This window comes from Euprymna scolopes, chromosome 23, assembly GCF_053919585.1.
Source record: "Euprymna scolopes isolate OS-2025 chromosome 23, ASM5391958v1, whole genome shotgun sequence".
NCBI lineage: Eukaryota > Metazoa > Mollusca > Cephalopoda > Sepiida > Sepiolidae > Euprymna > Euprymna scolopes.
Genome location: NC_136504.1, coordinates 9,929,070 through 9,951,827, shown reverse-complemented (window position 1 = coordinate 9,951,827; position 22,758 = coordinate 9,929,070). Strand labels below are relative to the sequence as shown.

Here is a 22,758-nt window from a genome sequence, read left to right as displayed (position 1 = left end):
GGATAGATGTTTATTTAATACTGCAATTAAGAAAAAAAGACTTATTTTTTTAGGATTAAAAAGCGATAAGGAAGAGGAGAAAAAAAGTCAGCTGAAGTAACACATCTGGGTCTTCTATGACGGATCATTTACTTAAAAACTTGTCATGCACAATGAATTTCAGCATTGATTCATTTTTCATTCTGAGCCATGTTTAATCAAAACATCATTTGAAGATCTTGGAGACTGTTCACGTTTTTCTAAAGGGACTCTCCCCTTGTAAACTGAGGAAGAGTTTCTTAAATTTAAAACATTCCTCCTGTGTGTGTGTATGTTTATATATATATATATATATATATATATATATATATATATATACACGTGTCTATATATACACACAGAGGGTGTTCCAGAAATCTTGGACAAATTTCAAGACTTTTATTTACTGAATTATATATGTTCAATGAAAGTGACATAATTTTAATCCTAAATTTATCAAGTTCAGCTTTAATAATAATGATTATATATATATATATACACATGCTTTTTATATCCTTAATACTTTTTGAGATATTTAATATCCAAATGTGTTCACGACTTTTGGAAGAAAATAAAACAAATTCACATAGGGACTTTATTACATTATCATGTCAATAAGGGTTACAGAAAGAGGAATATGGGGCAGACCATTAGGCCATGGCATTTCGAAGCTAAATGCTTCTTGTCGGAAACAGAGATAAAAAAGAATAGTGTTATATATCATAAGATTAGTTTTGTTTTAAATATATATAGTTCCGCTCATATTTTGTGTTCTTTGATATTTAAAAAGAATACAGCTCATGATGAGGGTAGGCGAAACTGATCAGCTGACTTTTTCTTTTCCTTTATTGCTTTTAATCATGCATAGTAATAAAAACAAACAAACAAATCTTCCCTTCCTGATTTATCACCTGATTTTCTTTGTTACCTTTTTCTTTTTCTTACAAGGAAGTCACCACTTATCAAGACCTGGAGGCCACTTGGGGACAAGGGTTATTGCGTGTATAGTAATCAATGGGACAATATCATAGTAATCGTTAGTAATGGAGAAATGGAGATATGATAAAATGTCTTACTTAAGGGGGAGGTTTATCAGGAACTTGTTTATGTTGGACTTACATCCAAGTTGTAGTCAGGTGGGAAACAGGCAAACGGAAGACAGTTCCACAGTCATGCACTTCTAAGAAAGAAACTTTGTTCATGGAATGTACGTTTTGATTTAGGCACTAATTGTATTAGTACATAATTATATTATAGGATTTGAACCGGTAAGAATAGATTGTGTTCAAACTTAAAGATTAAACATTGTTTAATAATAGAAATTTTGCATTAAAAATTTATTTGGGAGTTCCCAATAGAACATGAAAGAATCTGCCAAAGAAAAATATAATTTGTTTGAAATGAACTTTTTTGAAGGCAAAATTGATTTCTAAAAACTTGAAACTTTTGTTGAATTATGAAATAAAATCTCTAGTAAATTGTTCAATAATAAAAAAAAATCATTATTAAAGGGACGCAAACTCAGATTTGTTTAATTTTTAGTACTCAAGATTATTTTCGAAAAGAAAAATTATTAGTTCAACTGGATCAAGTAAAGATTAGATACCTCATAGCAGAAGACAAAGATTGGCAAACATTTCATGTGACACCGGTTGTTTGACCTTGACATTGCCGAAGAAAGATTATTAGTTCAACTTTATAAATATTTTCATAGCTATTATTTTTATTTTTATTATTATTATTATTATTATGAGCGATATTTAAAAAAAAATATTTAGAATTAAGAGAGTTACAAACTCCACATAGGTATAGTTAACAGAAAGTCAGTTTAAAATGGTTGCAGATTGAATTGACACATCTTTAGAAAAGTAAATTTGTAGGAGTCAGAGTGGTACAACTTTTATTGACCGGTTTAAATAAAGACAACATCCCTAAGTAAAAGTGATATTACATTTTATTATAATTTGTTTGAAATTAACTTTTTTGAAAGCAGAATTGATTTCTAAGACCTTGAATTTTTTTGTTGAAATATGAAATAAAATTTCTAATAAATCGTTCAAGTAAAAAAGGGGAGGGGGAAACATGGTTAAAGGGACGCAATTCGAAAAAAAATGATTCCAGGGAGATAACTCAGACTTGTTTAATATTTGGTGCTTAAGATTATTTTCAAAAAGAAAAATTGGTGCTTGTGCACTTATTGTACCGCGCTATTTTTTAAATGATATTTTCAAGTTAAATTCAAGTTTTACGATATCTTTTTTTATTAAATTGTTTGGCGAAAGTACAGAATAGTAACAAAACACCTTCACCTCCCCATGTTAAGAATAGCTATCTAAATAACATTATTAATTTCGCACAGTACAATAAGTGCATAAATACCATTTCATTATTATTATTATTGAGTGATATTTAAAAAAAAGTTTAGAGTTAAGAGGGTTACAAACTCCACATGAGTATAACTTACAGAAAGTCGGTTTAGAGTGGTTGCCGATTGAATTGACACCTGTTCAAAAAAGTAAATTTATAAGAGTCAGCATGATACAACTTTATTGACCGGTTTTTGGCATTCTTTGCAAAAAAGGAGCAAGTGAAGGTTGCCAACATCCTTAAGTGAAAGTGATATCTAGATTCGAACTTGGCACACTCAAGTTCTCAGTCAGCATTTCTATCCAATTAGCCACCAACACATTTTAAGAGCATCTATTCTTAACAAATTGGATCACTTTTGGAAGAACAATTCTACTCTCATAGATATATTTTAGAAGAATACTCGTCCCAGGATAGGTAAACTGAATATAATGATGATAAAGGAGTACCCAGCAAAAGAAACCCACCTCCACCTGTACTCTTTACAATCAAGAGATCTACTAGATCAGCTGATAATAAAAACAGGTACTTGTGCAGTTTATAGACTATATTATTTTTCCATATAGGATGTTCAAGTTAAATTCAAATTTTATGGTATCTTTTGTTTATTAAATTAAGTGAAAGTACAGAATAGTTATAAAGATCTCTCTCTCTTTCCAATGTTAAGAATGGTTTTCTAAATAATGTTATTTTAGCACGGTATGTAAACTGCACAAGTACCAAAACAATATAAAAGCTTACCACATGAGTTGATTTGTTTTCATTGTTTTGTCGATCTATAAATTTTATTTTTTCATTTTTTTTTTTTTAGATTTTATCGAAATTTTTTCTACATTCACATATCTGACCTGATGAAGACCTGATATAAATCTGTAACTTATTTTTCCAGATGCCGAGAAGCGAACGCTCATAAATTGTATCCGTGGATTCATCAATGGATAAATAATAAAACCTCATCCGATCAAATTGAACCAATCAGTTTCCCAGACGTAAATCCTGCTGATCTTCCAGCCAATTCCAATTTCTCCATGGCTGCAGGTGACTTTTTAGAAGTCTACACAGAACCAAGTAAGTCATCTGAACTTGATCATCCTACTTCTCTCTCATTTTTCTTTGCTTTTTATCTCTCTCTCTTCCCCTTTATTCTCTCTCCGTTTCTATTGGCATTTTTCTTGCCCTTAAACCCTCAACAGTCCTCTGCTTTTTTCATATATTTTTGCCCCATTTCACCGTACACCCCACATACCCCGCCTTGTATTTACTTTTGTATCTCACCGTCAGCTTTGATCTGAATATCATTTTTATTTTTACATTTCTCTCACTCACTCACTCTCTCACTGACTCTATCTTTCTCTTTGGTCCATCTCGTCTGTCCTTGTCTCTTCCTTTCAGGTCTTCTTTCTTTTTTTTTTACTTTCCCTTTACTTTTTTTCTTTTGAACCTTCCAGTTTTCTATCTTCGTTTTCTTTCTCTATTGCACTATCTCATCTATACATTTGTCTGTAGGAATAATTAATGGTGATGATGATTGTCACTTCTTTAAAGAAGAAGGCCATCACTACAAGATTGCCATGTCTAACTTTGGGCATGCAAATGAATGAGCAGGCCCAACTTATTTTTACAAATCTTGCTGGTATGAACAGCCGCACACAGTCATTTCTTTATTGCCAATGTTTTTGTATGAATATTTGTACATGTACATGAACATGTATGACACGCAGAGTACACTTCCATTCTACAAAAATAACTTAGAAACGATGTAGAATGCAAGTTTTATATCAGTTTTCGTATCGGAGATGGATGATCTAATATAATCTATGAACCCATCTCGCCAGGTAGGTGTATCTTGTTGAACTCTGGAATCTTTCTGTCAGACTTGAGAATCTGCACAGAATTTCTGACAGACCCCTTAATTATTACATCTGCTGAAACACTGTGAGAATAGCACTCAATATTAGAACAGTAGTTTGAATTATCAATTGCAAGAAAAAATCTTTTTAAATTTTTAAAATCAAGGAAGTTATGACTATTTTTTTGCCTCACACGTTTGGATAATTTTCTCTCTTTGAGACCATATGTGTTTTTACACCTTTTTTTACACTACTCTTTCAGTAAAAATGTTATATCTTTGTTAAAACACAAGAATAAGCAATGAATTTATCATATAAGTGTATTTTTGTGCTAGAAATTAGAATATGCTACTGAAAATCTCCAAAAGTTAATGGTTTTCAAATAATCTGCAGTAAATGCACATAAATATGCTGCAATTCCTTAAAAATGTCATGTATTCATTAAAAGAAAAGAAGTGAGAGAACTCAAAGTTGAATTGTGATGCATTTTATGTACAAATAACTGAAATCGAAATCTATGACTGTTTAAAAATTTATATATTGCAATATTTCTATGGTATTATTGTAGATTAATACCTTTTGTTACCCCCCTCGCCCATCTGACCATCTCTTCAAAATATGTGATTTTCCTTTGTAGGCAATTAGGTGTGAACACCTTCAAATCTTTAATGAAAGATAAAAAAGTATTATTTTAGAATTAATTGTAAAATGATTCTCCACTTTGAGCCATTCTAGCATTTTAGGGCAGTTAACCATTTTTTTTCTATAGGAGATAAATCCTGTGCGCTTTTTTTTTTTTTTTTTAAAACGATTTTGTGTAGTTTTAAGAGGGTCTGTGTGCAATTATGTGAGGGTGGGGAGGTTGCCACTCTGACTTTGGGTTAATAATAGAGCTAAGGGAAATTATATGTGCATGTCCTGAAGACTTGATAGAAACAAAACAAAAACAAATTTAGAATTTAGAGTGGGGTTGGTTTCACATAAATTTAATGTATAATAATTCACCATTTCGAGATTCCAGCGTTTTAGGACAGTTGACCAATTTATTTTTTCATGGAAGATAAGTCATGCACTTTTCTTTAAGTAAGGATCTGGGTTTTTTTTGTTTATTTTTAGACACTTATATGTAACTTACCGAGTAATTTTTTTTAGTGGAGAGCTTGCCACTCAGACTTAGTGTTATTGTTAGGGCTAAAGAATGTTTTAGGAGGAGGAAGCTTGCCACTCGTACCTAGGGTTAGAGGTAGAATTAAGGAAGTTTTTTTTTTAGAGGACATTTGACACCTATATTTACGATTAGTGGGTCATAATTATTGGCCATTTGAAAATGTTATGCCTTAGATTTTGAACATCAAATTACTTTTAATATGTAAACTTACGTAAATGAGGGGTGTGAAACTTTACAAGAGACAAAAATAAATTTCATTTAAAACAAGTGACGTCACTAACAGAAAACATGATGTTTGGAAAACGATTAAGTATTCTTTGCCCACCTATTTAAATATCAAAAAACACTTTTTGCTAATGCTACAAATTGTTCACTCTGGGTTAAGATTGCATTGTAGTATTCTGATGCTACACTTCAGCTTTTGTCTTCTGTCAGTGGAGGAGAAATCCTTCATGACTGAGACAATTTTGATGTTTGTTCCTATCCATATTGCCCCTTTTTGGGGAGCTGGATTTTCCCTACATTAAAAACCGACTTTGTGTCTAATTCTGTCCTCGTGGGGAGGCAAGTAAATAGGAACTTAACTAGAAACTGAGCACCCCCTACAAATATTTAAATATTGATTTTTGCATTTAAAAAAAAATTTTTTTTTTTTTTTAATAATTAGGTAGATTAGTGTTCATTTGATTATTAGCCGCTGAAAAAAATTGTAAAAAAGTTGAAAAAAAAAAATGTGAGTGGAGCGGGGTGGGGGGGGTACTGTTCACACACGTGAAGCAAAAAAAAATCCTATTCCACATTTTCAGTTTTTCAAAACGAAACACTGTTTAATTCACCGTTAAAAACTAATGCAATGGATAAAAGTGCATGCAGGTTACATATTTACAAAGTTTATTTTCTTTTCTTTTCAACCATATAAATATTTTTAAAATTTGACCAGAAATAACGCCAGACTGGTTGGGATTGCTTTAATTATATATTCTGGTAATCGAATAGCTCTAATTAAGCTAATTACGTTCTAATAACAAAATAGCTGCAACTAAATATGTCAGAACATTTTTTTATATTCATTTTTTAATTTTTAATTCATTCTGGAATAAAAAGTTAACAAAAAAAAACGTTTGTTTACAGCCGTGCTATTGTTGATAGTGTTAACGAGCATCTCTTCCCCCCTCTCTGGCTTTCTTACTCTTTCTATTTTCTCTCTCTGTGTCTCTATAAGAGAATAGAGAAGGAGAGGAAGAGAGAGATAGAGAGAGAGAGAGAGAGGTGAGTAAACGTGGAGGTAGACACGTTTACCAGAACCAAAGGTCAGCTGACCAAATTACGTATGTGTGACGTGGTTGGCTAGATCTGTGAGATTTGATTTGAGCTTTGAAGAAGACGGACGTTTTCCGTGGTCTCCCCCTCTTAACTGGGGAGGGGGGAGACTAACGCTGACGTGTGTGAAGAAGAGCCCACACAAGCGATTTCACTTCCACTTCTGCAGAACCTCTGGGGAAAGTGAAATAAAAAAACTATAAAACCATTTCATCGTCTTGGAGTGATAAATCTTCGTCAAACAGGTATCAAGTCTCCCTCCAGGATGAGAAATTTCCAGATTGTGCGTTTTGAAGAAGCAGAGGTAGGTTCAGAAATTACATGTCACACACACGATTCCCTTTATGATAATCAAACACACAACCATTTATATTAGAGACAATCATACGCACACGGAATCTTTGATGTTATACAGTGTATACACCCAAACGTAAAAAGTGCCCCTCAATGATTTAAATGGCGCCCCTAAATGAAGAACTCTATATAACATATTCAAATGTAACGAAAGCTCAATTTGGTACCCCTCAGGATAACCTAGATGATTACGAATATATAACAATAGTATTGCTGCTGCCAGTACAAATAGTTTTTAGATACTTTTTTTTAAAATAGAACAATTTTGTTCCAGGTATTATGATTTTAAATTGCTTGCTATTATTAAAAAAATTTTCAATACTTATCATGTTGAAGTCTTTTTTTAACACAACAAAAAAAATGAGTAGTCAAAAGTATTTCAGACACCTCAATCTATTAAAAGTGACATCTCTTCTAGTTAGTTCCCAAATTTCATGGAGTCAGATGTGACTTCTTAGCTGAGGTCAAACTTCTTGACCAGTAAGAATTGTAACTTCCTGCACTGATGATTGCGAAAGCATGAAACACTAGTGTCTAGGTATAAAAAGCAATTATTTATATATACTATTGGGGGGGGATACTTGGCTTTGCTCGGTCATAAAATATGCTTAGATATGATATTTTAATTTATCCAGATTTTGTATATATTATTACAGAGTCGTGATTTCAAAAGTAAAAAAAAAAGTATTTGGGTGCCATCAGCTAGAATTGAAACCGAAAGCAAAACGTTACCATTCAAAGCTGGTGATGTTAACACTGTACCAATGTGACAAGTATATGAACTGATTAAAAATTAAAAATAAACTAAGATGAATGTACAAAATGTATGACAATTTTTTTCCATTTTGATTCATTTTTGACCACTTAAAAACTGTTTTAACCAGCTAAAAACCTATAAAAGAACAGTCCGTAAATGATCCAATCATTTGACGCCCCAAGTTCTACTCTGCAACTTTTAGTTTCAGAAGAGATAGAGTTTAAAAATATGGAGACAGATAGCCTTTTATTTATTTCTCATATATATATATATATATATATATATATATATATATATATATATGCACATTATAGGAATAATTCCTTATCTATTGATCTGTTTGCTGGAAATTGAATCTTTATACTTCGACAGGTGCAGATTGAATAGAAATATAACAATACTCATTATGGTTGTTTAATTACTGCCCACTGCTGGGAGATGTGACACAAGGTCAGGACGGGTGGGACAAGTGAAGCCAGTGTTCCAAAAGGAGGAGCACTTTAGCCATTTTAAAATTGTCTGGGTAGTCTTGTCGGCATTCCCCAGTAGGAGCGCATTAGGAAGTAAGCAATACCCCCCCCCCCCAAAAAAAAAATCCAGAAGGCAGCAGCTTGCAAGTTGAATATCCTAGGACTACACGAGACTCTGCTCTAACCTTACTCAATAGGGAATAGATCATTTAAAAAATGTTGGCTTTGGAGCCTGAGTAAAAAGGATGGTCATTGTTGTTGCTTTCTTACAAAGGATTTACAGGGAAACCTATAATGTTCATTGTAAACCCTTAGTTCTTATTTTAATCAGATTTTAACACATAATATATATTGTACAAAAATTTTTATTTTTACACATAATATATATTGTACAAAAATTTTTATTTTAATACATAATATATATTGTACAAAATTTTTTATTTTAACACATAATATATATTGTACAAAAATTTTAACACATAATATATATTGTACAAATATATATTGTACATATTTCACGAATTTTAATTCAACAAAATGAAAATTTTTCCAAGTCCATAGCTTGGTTATGTTTGTTGTATTTGCACTCTTTGTGACCTTCGAGTTGTGATTAAAGTGTAGAATCTGTTTTGTCTGAGTAAGAGAGATTTGTGTTGAATAGGGTGATTTTGTTTGAACTTGCAGAGTGTCTCCATTTTGGGGAGCTGAGTACCTCTTACATAAAAGAACGACATTGTACTTAACTTTGTCCTCATGGGGAGGCAAGTGAATTGGCACATAGTTTTCACAATAGAATCCATTTTGACTGCTTCAAAATATTTTAGGGTCTGACTGCTCCTTCCTTGGTATTTTATTAAAGAGTCGCAAGATGCTTTCATAGTTTTGAATTTCCAGATGAATGACTTTCTCTCCTGCTCACATTTATCTTCATCAATTCCACTGCCTTTCTCTCTCTCGCATCAGTTCCAATGCCATCTTTCCTCTAATCTCTCTCTTATTCTCTTTCTTCCTATTTATCTCGCTTTCTCTTTCTCTCTCCGTCTCATATCTATATATCTATAAAAGTGAACGTGTCTGTGTGTGTGTGTGTGTGTATGTACATTTCCCTATGCAATAACTCTGTCAATTTTTAGTCTACTCGACTCGAAATTTGATATACAGGGTACTGAGATTTGGGAAAATCGATGTGATCGGGTTTTCGGCCAGAAATTTGGCTGTTAAGGGGTCAAAGTTCAACGATTTGACCTTTGAGAACTCTGCCAAACTTCTCCAACAATTTTGGGTCTAAACACTTGACATTTTAGATATTGGTTCCTTGGACATGGATCTAGCTTAATAACTAGAACAATAAATATTAAGGGGTCATAATAGGGGCCAAAGTTATAAAACAATAAATATTAAGGGGTCATAATAGGGGACAAAGTTAAAAAAATTGACCATTTTTTTTTTTTTTTTTTTTTTGCTCAGCATACACCTCCAAACACCCGGGCAATGCCGAGCCAAAATGCTAGTATCTCTATAAATATGACCCTAATCCCCTCCCCAAAAGTATTTACATTATCTTTGTATTATTATTTTCATCTCGTTTGATACTTGTGTTACCGTAAATTGGACGTCCTGTTTATTATTTATTTATTCGTTTACTTATCGTTTGCTTTTTACTGTTTCTTGTTACTTTTACTACTAAGGGTATTTTAAGCGTCTGTGTGTTCTTATCAACATTATTACTTTTATGCGTGTGTGTGTGTGTATTCTTTTACGTATGTTACGTGCAGTTCACTGTTGTGTGTGTGTGTGTGTGTGTGTGTTCTATCCTTACACAGTTCTTTTGCCTTGGAAGGTCTCGAGACATGTATGTGCAAATAACATCATGCGTACATACCTGCTTGCTTTGGCCAGCGGATGATATCTTCCTGGACGCTGGTCTGCCATCTCATTGGGAAGTGGTCACTGCAGACAGATGCATCGATAACAACAAGATGGATTTGAAGCTTCAATCTTTTATTTCAAGGGAAGCTTATCATCTCAAACCCTGGTTGTCGGAGAGCCAAAATATCCCATCTGCATTCTCTGCTGCCTAAACCACTCTCAGCCCATGTGGTCGTCAACCGGAAGCCTACGACCACAATTCCTGTGTCACCCCTAATTTCCGGTGCATTTCCTCTAGGTTGATACCTGTCAAACCTAACCTTTTGTGACCCTGCCAAACTCGTTGATGGGAAATGAAAAATATACTTACATAATTTTCTATTTCTAAAACTACCTATATAGCAATTAAGCTGGGATTCCCAATACTACACTTGTTTTTTCTTAGCAGCTGTATTTAAAACTAGTGTTGCCTGCAATGTTTTAAATTTTTATTTGTTTGTACATTTTTAAACTCAAGGGAGACAACTCCTATTATCTTCAATTTAAAATGAATTATCTCTCTTGCTAATTTTCATTTTTAGGTTATTGTTTTAAAATGTTTCATATTAGCAGTCTGGGCTGGGCTACATAATTTAAAAAAATAAATTGTGGCAAAGTGTTATTGCTAATAACACAATACAATAATAACAAATGAAACTTTGCTTGTCAGAAACAAAGTTTGATTTGTCAGCTTAAATGCTCTTTGTATACGTCCTTGAAAATCTGACAAGATAACTTTATAGAGTAGATATGTTTGCCATTCTGTTGATTGTTAGTTTACAATGATCTCTCCTTCCCTCTCCGTGTGTTTCTTGTTTATTATGTGCATATGATAACTGTAACCTTGTCCGTTTTTACACACGTGACCCACACATATGCAGTCTACGTCGCAAAGGAGACCAAGACAAAGAATAACTCAGCTCTTTTTTTTCTTTTTTGAAGCAACAGCATTTATTCCCTTGTTCTCCTGCTACATGTGACTTCTTGAGACGTCACTCACCTCTCTTACATGATCTTGAACATCATCCACATCTCTAACAAGCTCTTTCTCCTTTTTATAGTCTTTTTTCCTTACAGTGAAATCATTTTGCATTTTATATGCATTTGCATACATGCATCCGTGATCTGTTACATAACGATCAATAATCATATTTAATTTGAGTCAGAAATTACTATCAGTTTAAAGAATTCAAAATCACTTTAATTTCTGAATGTTCATAAACTAAATTAAAACGGACTGGTTACCTAACATTGAAATTAACAACAAGTAAAATCTTTGTTTGGATGGATGAATAACGCATACAGAAATATGTTGACAAGTTCAAAAGCAAAATTTTCATTTCAACTTGCCAACATATTTCTATTATTTTTGCACATGCTATTAATTCGTAGCTTGATGTGGTTTAATTCCAAATTTTTCTTGTCTCTTTGTTGATAACTTAAACAGTAAGAAATGTGGCTGAAGTGCTAAATATTTGGATTTTGATTCTACCTGAGTGTTCGGAATTTGAAAGTGATTTTTGTAGTCTTGAATTAGTTTACAGAAAAAGTTTAATTTTTATGCTTAAACAGAAAAGAAATCTGAATTTTTGAACATGTCTTTGTCATATAAAAGAATCAAAACATGGCAGGTGCTCATCCAAGCTCCAATCCTTGCACTCACCCCTGTAAAATATTCACAGCACAAACTCATCGGGCTGCAACACTGTTCTGCTGGTCTGCTTCCTGGTTGAATACAACATGGTAGCTTTCAAATCCAATGTAAACAAGTTCTTGTTAAGCCGCTCCCCCCCCCCACTCTAAATAAAATTCTACCCAATTTACACGATTAATGACTTATTACGCTTCCACCTTAGATTCATTAACCCTTATCTTTGGGTGGCTTTCTCCCAAGTAAAAAAACAAACAAAAAAAAAACTACAACAAATAACTTTCCTTTCTCTCTCTCTGCTAAGAACCAAAGGGAACTTCCATGAACAGTTTCCTAGAACATTACATCTTGGAACATGATACCTTGAATCTGCTTCCCTACCGACTTCGGCAAGGCCATCTTTAAATCTAATTAAATATGCTGTTGAGGTTGATTGTAATAGGCTTTACAGCTTCCTATGTGACGTTCCATGAGATTTTCCCTTTGGTATGTCTTCGGATGATGCTAGGGAGGCTTCTTGTTGGAATTGACATCTTCATTGTAAATGTCAATCCAAACTTCATTTTCCTTCCCGGTTTTCATCTGTTTGTGCTTCTGCCATTATCATGTGTCATAATCATTAATTGTCAGGATGATTCTAATCCTACAGAAGAGCTAGCAATTTCTACAAGACAGCAATCTCCGAGACATTACAATGTTGATTTTAAAATCTCGATAGTTCAAATTAAGTTGTCTCACTTTATTAAACATAGCAGATCAAAATATGTCTCACTTCCTCATAAAATTTGATTTTCTTAGTTAAAAATAAAACTGCTTGATCAATTTATATGATTTTTGGAATATGACATTTTTTGTTGCGTGATGGATATGTACGTCGTAAAGATTTTCGGTATTTTTGTTTTTTTAATATGTGGTGAATTCTGGACTTACACCAATAATTCTATTTAATCAATGTTGCGGAGTTGGAAAGTATATAGTCCAAGCACAACTCCAACGATTCCAACTCTCTATATTCGGCTTGTTTAATCTTCAAAAATAGAATTTTTCTTTTTTTTTTTTATTTGACTGAAAATATTCTAACAATTTCTGGAAATTTGTTTTGTTTTAACATCTGTTTTATTCATCCAATTTTTTTTGTTTTTCTTTTCCCCCAATGGCTTTATTTTTCTTTACTTGCATGATTTCTAAACTCATGAGTCACAAAAATCATCTGCCGAGGAAAATCTTGAATAGAAAACAAATACTTGCTTATTTTTTTCTCTAAAATTTGAAACTTCAAACAAAGAAAACATCTCTTGGGTGGCTAGACTCCAACCAAATATTTTCAATTCTTTGTGCTCCTCGTCTCTTCCCCTTCTTCCCTTGGCCAAGCATCTATCACCTACATCTGCCATTCATATGCAGCACCAAAACATACAGTGAAGAACATGTTTACGTTTTAAGCACAGTAAAAATATAATGATATTAAATTAATAAATAGCTTAAAATATTTCAATATTGGTATCTATAGAAAGAGCTTGAAGAGCTAAGAATCTTTTTAAAATTTTAAAATCTGATTAAAATCAAGGAAGTTATGACTATTTTTGTGTCTCACTTGTTTGTATATTTTTCCATCTTTAAGACCATATGCGTTTTGTCACATTTTTTACACTACTTTTACAGTAAAAATGATATATCTTTGTTAAAACATAAGATTAAGCAATAAAATTTGCTATAGGAGTGTATTTTTGTGCGAGGAATCCGAATATGCTACTGAAAATCTCCAAAAATTAATGGTTTCCAAATAATCTGTCTGTTTTTTTTTTAAATACTGCTGTAATATGTTGGCGAATGTGAGAGAGAATACCCGTAACTTTTCTTCAATGTTTTAAAATAATTCACATTTTTAATTTTTAATGTTTCATAGGCAAGAAAAATCACAGTTCACGTAATAATATATATATATATACAAAGCTGAGAATTGCAGCAAGACTTTGATAGAGTTTTAATCTCTTTGTGGCACACCAGTAATCGTGCCCTGGCACAGTGGTTGGAAACTACTGCTCTATACTATCCGGATTTAATCTCTTTCGGAAACGATTAGATCTAAACTTGTCTTTAACACGCACGTTATACATATCCATAAAAGGTTTGAAATTTTATCAAATATCAATTACTTGCTTTTATTTCTATAAGAATGAGATTTTTACCTTTTTATGTGGCATTGGGTATGGCATTAAACTATGTTTATTAGTGAGGCCCCAATTGGGGAGTTTCGTCGGGGAGAGGAGGATTTCAGAACATCAGTGGAAAGCCTTAAATAAAAAAAAATATAATCTTGTATATTAACACATTTTTTTATTATTGGGTCATCAATTATCAAAGTCAAGAGCCACTCGAGGATATGGGTCAATCAGAAAGAATAATTCTTATTCCAAAGATGAGGGACATTATGAGAGTATTATCATTTATCAATGTAAGGTGGTCAGTGATACAATAACATAATGATCATTAGTAATGGAAATTGAGTAAAATTTGAGTATTTAAGTGGACAGGTCAACAAGAATTTGTTTACATTGGACTTGAAAGACGACCAAATTTGTTGACGTTAGACTTGAAGATGAGCTGGTAGTAATCAAACTAACCTAGTCTAATCATACTATCCTCGAAAGTCAAAACAATGAAAAGAATATGCTGTTGTCATAGCCCTAGTGTTTCTCCTAACAAATACCCCAGATATCTTAGCACTAAGCGAGACTAACCTACACTCCTCCATCCCCTCTAACTACTTTAACATGCCTGGATATTTCCCACTCTGCCATAAGGACTCTGACAGACATATGCACGGATTTGGAGTTTACATACGTAATACCCTCCCCCTGACTAGAGAAACAAACCTAGAAACGGATGATCAAGCCTTTATGTGCTTTAGACTTAACATGCAACACAACATTAGCTACTTTTATTTTCTCTACCGCTCTCCCTCGACCCAGGACTGCACCATAATAAACAAAGTCTCTCACAGCATAGACACAGCACTCTCCCTCGACACTAGCGCACAAGTACATGTATTTGGTGACTTTAATGTCCACCACAAAAACTGGTTGGGATTCTCTACTTACACAGATGTAGCAGGCAGCTCAACACATAGCTTCGCTATATCTCACTCCCTATCGCAAATTGTTACTTTTCCAACCTATTTCCCTGATCAGCAAGAACACGCATCAATTCTAGATCTGTTTTCGACCACAGTTCCCTATGGTTTTATAACAAATGCCGACAGCCCACTTGGGAACGCTGACCATGCAGTGATAATGGTCGAAATCGCCCTAAACTCTAGAGCCAAAACTGAGGAGCTAGTGCTCAAAACAACGAGATATTATAAAAAAGGCTGAGTGGGAAGCCATCAGAGATCTTATCAGAGATGCCCCATGGGAAAATATTTTTTCTCTTCCTGCTGAACAGTGCGCAAATGATACCACTGACTGGTTCAAAACTGCAATTGACGCACATATCTCCATGCAGAAATTTTATAGCAAGCCCCACTCTCCTCAATGGTTTACTTCGACTTGCGCAACTGCCATTGCTCAAAGGCAGCATGCATACCGCAGATTTAACCAACATAAGTCCAGTTCAAACAGACAGAAGTATATAGAAGCTAGAAGTAACGTTAAGAAAGAAATAGCGACAGCTAAAAAGAATTTACTGAAACCACTAAAAAACGCATTGAAGCACAGAAATTAGGAAATCGTGACTTTTGGAAAATCTACAACAGTGTAGTAAATAATGGGCAATCAACAATTTCCCCACTAACCAACAATCACGAGGTTCTTTGCTCAGCAACCGAGAAGGCTAACATGCTTGCCAGTCGGTTTGCCTCAAACTCCACACTGGACCCTCTAAACCACCCCCTACCTCAATTTCCTATGTCGACAGACACCATGCTAGACGATCTACAAACCACCCATGCTCAGGTGCATGCTATCATAAAAAACCTTGACACTTAAAAGCATGTGGACCCAATCTCATCCCAGCTGTGCTATTAAAAAAGTGCTCAGCTGAAGTAGCTCCAGTTCTCTCCAAACTCTACAACAAATGCCTTAATGAATCATGCTTTCTGGGCTGTTGGAAAACTGCTTCTGTGGTACGAGTATTCAAGAATTCTGGTGAAAGAACTGACCCATCAAATTATTGCCCCATTAGCCTCCTCCCACTTTTCGCCAAAATATTTGAGACCTTAATTAACCATGCTCCAGTCCGGCACCTTACAGACGCTAAACTTCTGACTGACCAACAGTATGGATTTAGACAAGCCCGTTCCACAGCAGACATCCTAACTGTAATCTCTGAACGTATATACCACAGGCTGGGGAGGGCAGAGCGGTAGCTCTAGATATATCTAGGGCTTTTGACAGGGTGTGGCATGAGGGTCTCCTCAGGAAAATTAGATCATACGGTATCACTGGTAGAATACTAAACATAATCAAATCCTTAGATAAGAGAAAAATCCAGGTTGTCCTCGACGGTCGTACATCTAAACAATATGATATAAATGCGGGAGTGCCCCAAGGGTCTATCCTTGGACATCTTTTGTTCCTAATATTCATAAATGACCTCCCTGACAAAACTGCCTCTGAGATGGGTATATATGCTGATGACACCACACTCTATAGCAGGCACGACAGGAAAACAAATGAACACATATCTAAAGAATTGGCAGAAACACTTCAATAATTACAAAAAACCTTTTCTATCACCAATAGCAATGGCCAATGACACTTTATCTGAGAGTACATATTTCAAACTCCTTGGCCTAACATTCACAGGAAACATGAGTTGGAGCAATTACATTAAAAACATTGCCAGGGCCGCTGCAAAGAAGGTAGGCTCTCTCTACCGTGCTAGAAAATTACTAACACTTGAAAGTATCCTGTACCTCTATAAGGCCATCATTCGCCCATGTATGGAGTATTGCTGTCATATTTGGGTTGGTGCATCTCCTACTAGTCTCTTGCTCCTGGACAAGATTCAAAACAGAGCCGCCAATCTGATAGGCCCTGAACTGTTATTTAAGCTTCAGCCTCTGTCCCATTGACGAAATGTTGCATCCCTCTGCCTGTTCTACAAGTATTTTAATGGAGAATGCTCTGACGAACTGCAGACACTTGTGCCCCTACGACGTAGACACCCTCGACAAACCCGACAGACAGCTAAATCTCATCCCCACACAGTAGAGATCCCTAGATGTAAAAGATCTTTCTACTCCAGTAGTTTCTTCCCCAGAACCGCTAGACTGGAATTCCATTCCAGGTCCCTGCTTCCCCAACTGTACTGACGTGCAGAAGTTCAAGTGTAACGTGAACAGACATCTTGTTGCCCAAATCCCAGCAGAGTACCCCAGTAGATGTTACCCCTGATAGTAGCCCCCTATACCAAAGTGGCAATCTGCCTTGTTTGGGGTGAAAATGAAATAAAAAAAAAAAAAAAAAAAAAAAATTCTATTCTAGTTTTTTTCGCTTGTTCCTGTTCACACTTTTTTTTTCTTTGTTCCTTCTGATATTAGCACCTCCATTTTTTTTTGTTTTACTAATGCACTTATTAAGGGCTCCTGCCTAATTGTTTATTTAAATCTAAATTGAGATATTCAATGGCTCACATTGTTACTGCTGGTTTAATATTATTAGGAGAGTTGGAGAAAAATTATGTATCTTGCAAAAGGGGTATATTCGTTGGAAGTAACTGAGTGGTCTTGGCTACTGTGTTCAAGTGAAAGCCGCCATTCAGTCTCGAAAAACAATGGATATCCCCTGTAAGGGCAACTGCACGTGTAATTATGAAGCAAGGGTTGTGCAATCCCCAACCACACCTCTCCTGAATCAACACTGAGCCCAGTCACAAGAAGAGGTCCAGAATGACTGGAAACAATGTCAAAAGCGGAGAGTATATATAGTACCTGGAATTCCCAAATGGTCACCCATTTTAACTTTGGTGATCCAACAGGAACCAGTGCGTCAACGTGATTATGCCGTATTCAAGTAATAATATGCTAAATCACCTTATTTTCGGGGTTGTAGCTGGTATATCCTTAGTGTAGGGGTTTTTGGCATATCTTTCGCCATCTCTCCCAGGTAACTTCACGAATCAATATTTATGGCTTATCTAACCAATCATATTCTTGTAAGAAGGAAGAACCCGGTTTATACCAATTCATTACATCAAATTATAAATTATTTGAGGCATACATAACTAGGAAAATTCTAGTTTTCATAAATAAACTAGCAGGGTGACCCAATGTTGCCCAGGATTGAATGATGATCAATGAACATCTCACATTCTCATGTTTTTTTTATCGTCATCGAAATCGATGAAATAGCCCATTTTTCAATCAAATCGATTGCTTACTTGATATAGTTGGGGACCCATCGCGATGCACCTAGAAGAAGCTTCACATGCCTCTCACAGTTACAAAATTCACAATCTATTGTAGTCTACATTGCACTGTAGAGAACCTACTGTTGATTTTATAAAATTATTTTTTATAACCCGATGGCTTGAATGCAAAATCAAGTATCATGGTGCAATTGTGCTTTAAGCAGATACATTCATTTCGAATGTCATATCAAAGAACCTACTGTTGATTTTATATGTTGAACCTTTCAGCTTGTGTGGTAATAAAACTTCTCAAATGCACTTGTGTGTTAGGTTGTGTAAGATGTTAACTTTGGTCAAAATTGTTTGTTCCTTCTTTCATTGGATTATTTTGATTATCAATACTTATTGAAAACATTTCAACACGAAACCTATCTAAGAACACTGCTAGGCACATAAAGTACCTTTGTGTGAAATTTCATAAAAATCAACACAGCCGTTTTTAAGTACATAGGGAACGAACATACAAAGTTCCTTTTATATAATAGTAGAGATTATTGTAGTGATTATTAGACTGGGTTAGTTTTTGAGAAAGATGGGGAAACTATGAAAATTTAGATCTTTTTAAAAATTTGATTTAGATAGAAAAGGATTTTGTAAATGGAAAAAAAAAAATTTTTTTTTTTCCCCAACAACTCGTCTGGCTCCAAATTTACTTTAACGATTCAGCCAATAATCAAAGTTGACATTCGCGGTTGTCAGTAAAAAGATGACAATTATCAAAAAAAAAAAAAAAATCCATTTTCAGAAACGTTTATTTATTTATTTTTTTTTTTTTTTGCTAAAGAGATTTTTTTGATGAAGCACAAATATGTCCATCAGGATTCAGTTTCTCAACAAAAAGAAATCTTATACAAATGAATTATTTTATATTAGCTATGGAATTAATGTATGAGTGTGACGCTTATGACATAAAGAAAATAGTTTTTAATGACATAACAGAAACATTTTTATGAAATTTTTTTTTTTTTTACATAGGCGTCACCACTTATCAAGGCCGATAGGCCACTCAAGGATAAGGGTTAAAGAGTGTACAGTAGTCAAAAGGACAATATAGTAATCGATAGTAATGGAAGTTCGGTAAATTTGTTAACTTAAGTGGAATGACTCATCAGAAACTTGTTCACGTTGGACTTGAAGACAACCATATTATAGACAGCTGGAAAGCAGGAAAACGGAAGACAATTCCACAGGCGTGCAGTTCTAAGAAAGAAGCTTTGATCATGGAATCTATGTTTAGGTTTAGGCACAGATAAAGAGTGGAGGGAATTATTGATAGTGTTTTCAGCTAGTCGAGTGTTTCTTGTGAAAGTTTGGCGAGGGGGGACCATAGATTGAAGCTCAGTCGAACACTTTCCATGAAAATAACGATAAAGCAGAGACAAACTTGCAACATCTCTTCTGTGAAATTTTCTGAGAAAGTATATTAAAATGAAAAAAGAATATGGATTTCTATGAGTCGTTCTGTTTATAATTGTTTAATTTTTGAAAAAAAAAAAAATTACAGCCATTGAATTATCAGTGGTTTGCTATACTTATAAGTATAACTGCACTGAACAGATAACATAATACTTAAAGTTAAATTCAAATTTTGATACATCTTTTAATTTAAACACGAAAAAAAAAAACAATTGGGATGCTGAAAACGTACACAATAAAAAAATACGTTTTTATTGTCGCGTTGATTGTTTATTTGTAACACAATTTAAAAAAAACATTTTCGGTGTTATTTTTTTATGTTGGTAGTGTTGAAGAAAATGTATGAATGTTTTTAAGGAAGGTGTATTAAAGAATGGAGAATAAATTAAAAAAAGGGAAAGCGATGGGTAAATCGCCATTGTAAAATGCTCTTATGGTTGTCAGCGGGTTAAAGTAGATTTATTTGTAAGAAATTTATAAGAGCCAGGTACGTCCAAGGATGGAGTACTGTTGCCATCATCTGGGCAGAAGCTGCTAGAAAGGACTTACCCTGCCTTGAGAGAGTTTAAAATAGACTTCGTAGCCTCATAGGAGATGTCCTTTTCTCTTCCCTGCAACCTCTTTCTCACAGAAGAGATGTTGCGAGTTTGTCTCTGCTTTATCCTTATTTTTATGGCAAGTGCTCGGCTGAGCTCCATTCTATGCCCCCCCCCTCGTCAAACTTTCACAAGAAACACCCGTCTAGCAGAAAACACTGTCACTAATTTCCCCCACTCTTTATCTGTGCCTAAACCTAAACCTAGATTCCATGAGCAAAGCTTCTTTCTTAGAACTGCACGCCTGTGGAATTGTCTTCCGTTTTTCTGCTTTCCAGCTGACTACAATATGGTTGTCTTCAAGTCTAACGTAAACAAGTTTTTGATGAGCCTTTCCATATAAGTTAACAAATTTACTGAATCTCCATTACTAACGGTTACTATATTGTCCAATTTCTACTGCACCCTCTTTAACCCTTATCCTCGAGTGGCCTCTTGGCCTTGATAAGTGGTGTGCTTATGTAAAAAAAAAAAAAAAAAAAAATTGGGACACTGAAAACGTACAGTAAAACAACACGCGACAATAAAACGTATTATTTTACTGTCGCGTTGATTATTTAGTATAATATATGAAACAGGTCGATGATTATACGTATCATTTGTAATCATGTTTTGCATTTGCTTCCCATATCTTGATTTTTTTTTTTTATTCAATAAATTTAAGATATTCGCTTTTCTAAGGACGTCCGTTTGTTTGAATGAAACCGGTTCAGCAATTTGTGTTTATTTGTTTATGCTGTTATGGGTTTATGTTTATGTACACATGCGCAACCGCAAGTCGTAAACCGGATGTTGGGTTACAACACCCGTTACAAGGTCATTTGAGTTTTATAATTATATAGATTGCAAAAAGGCTTTATGGGTAGAAAATATTCAGTTTTGTGATAGGTGTGCCATGAAAATTTAAAGAGCTTAATAGTGTGTGGCCATGTAAAAAAGGTTGGGAACCATTGGTATAGAGAGATGTAGGCAAAATAGGAGACATTAATGATATGGTTACTATTGTGGTGTAGATGTTGAAAGGAATAACAAGAAGACTCGGAAACAATGAAATGAATAATATATTAACAGAAATACAGACAAATATATTAGTTGAGTGGGAACTCCGCTTGGTTGTAGGACAAGTAATGTTACGACTATCTCCTTTTGAGTCTTGGGTCCAAACAGATTTAAAAGCAAAACCTGCTTACCGGAAATGATGTTGGGAATAGTCCATCATCAGAATCTTTAGAGGTGCGACTCCAACAGTTACATTGAAAGAATGGATGAAAATTCTTCGGTTTATAAATGTAGATCGGTTTTGGTAGTAGGGTCAGTTGACAGGAGAAGTCCTAGGAAAACATGGGAAGAAGTGATAAAGAATGGACTTGAAGCATGATATATAAAGACTTGGTCAGAGATAGGTTAGTTTTAAAGTCAATTGTTTAAAGCAGTACAATGCATGCCAATATGAAAAACAGACATTAAACCGAATATGATGATGATGATGACATAACACCAGTCATCTGTATCTTTTTTTGCAGCATCTCATTTTTTTTTTTTTGCAGGATCTCGTTTAGAAAGATACCTGACAAGTCATCTTGAAATCGTGCTTGTCATTATTTTGTTTTTCCTCTCACTTGGATCACATGTCCGTACGTGCACATTATTAGCAATTTGCTTGACTGTAGTTTATTTGATGCTTGTACAAAATGATGGCAATTCTTTGAAACCATTTTTGTTGCCAAACATGTAACAGGAATGGTTGAGGAATAAGTTAATTAAATTGTCTTTTATTTCAAGCAAAGAATCACATATGCTCGTCAGAAGTTGGAAGAAGATGAATAAAAAAAAAAAAGTGAGAAAAATGTTTCTGTCAAATCGTGTACGCATAAATTTGATTAGCTGCAGAAACGTATCTGTAATTTGATTGACTCCACCCTTGCTTCTCTACTTTTTTCTGATAGATGTGATGTTGCTTGTCTCGGTCTTTTCTGTAAATACAATTATGGCATGTGTTCCTCAGAATTGTGTACTTCCTTTGTTCCAGCTCATTTGATTTGTTGGTCTAGTGGTCTTCATCAATTAACTGTTTTGATACCTCATTGTAATACACATTCCTATTCCAGTAGCTACTTTCCGAGAGCTGCAAGTTTGCGGAGCTCTTTTCAAGCTGACTGTTTTCCTCCTACCTATAATCTTGGTCTTATCATGACTATGGTCAATAGGCATCTTGCATCTTTTGTTTTCGTTAGTTCCTTACATCAAGTGGCTTCATGCTTTGTGTGGAGCAATTCCCATAAAAAAATGTATAGAAAAATTTAAATCATGTATTAATTTAGGTAGACCTCAAACAAAGATGGCTACTTAAATTAACATGCGATGTGAATCCTTCTATACATTTCTTTCTTTTTTTTTTATGGTCATGCCCATTTTTTCTAAGAAAAAAAGTTGTTTTTCTGATAAGTATACATAAGAAAAATGTCAATATTG

The 22,758-nt window shown here is 34.3% G+C and overlaps 1 protein-coding gene across 8 annotated transcripts in view; it reads left to right on the top strand.

Moving 5' to 3' along the window:
• The window catches only part of LOC145245740 (carnosine N-methyltransferase-like), a 380,463-nt gene that overhangs the window by 79,720 nt on the left and 277,985 nt on the right, over nt 1–22,758 (top strand). For all 8 annotated transcript variants that reach the window (XR_013863030.1, XM_080107334.1, XM_080107333.1 and 5 more), the window contains exon 5: nt 3,275–3,453. Coding sequence is in view for 7 of the 8 variants with exons in the window: in XM_080107334.1 (XP_079963460.1) it covers nt 3,275–3,453 (179 nt within the window). In the remaining variant the exon portion in view is untranslated. The remainder of the gene's footprint in view (nt 1–3,274; nt 3,454–22,758) is intronic.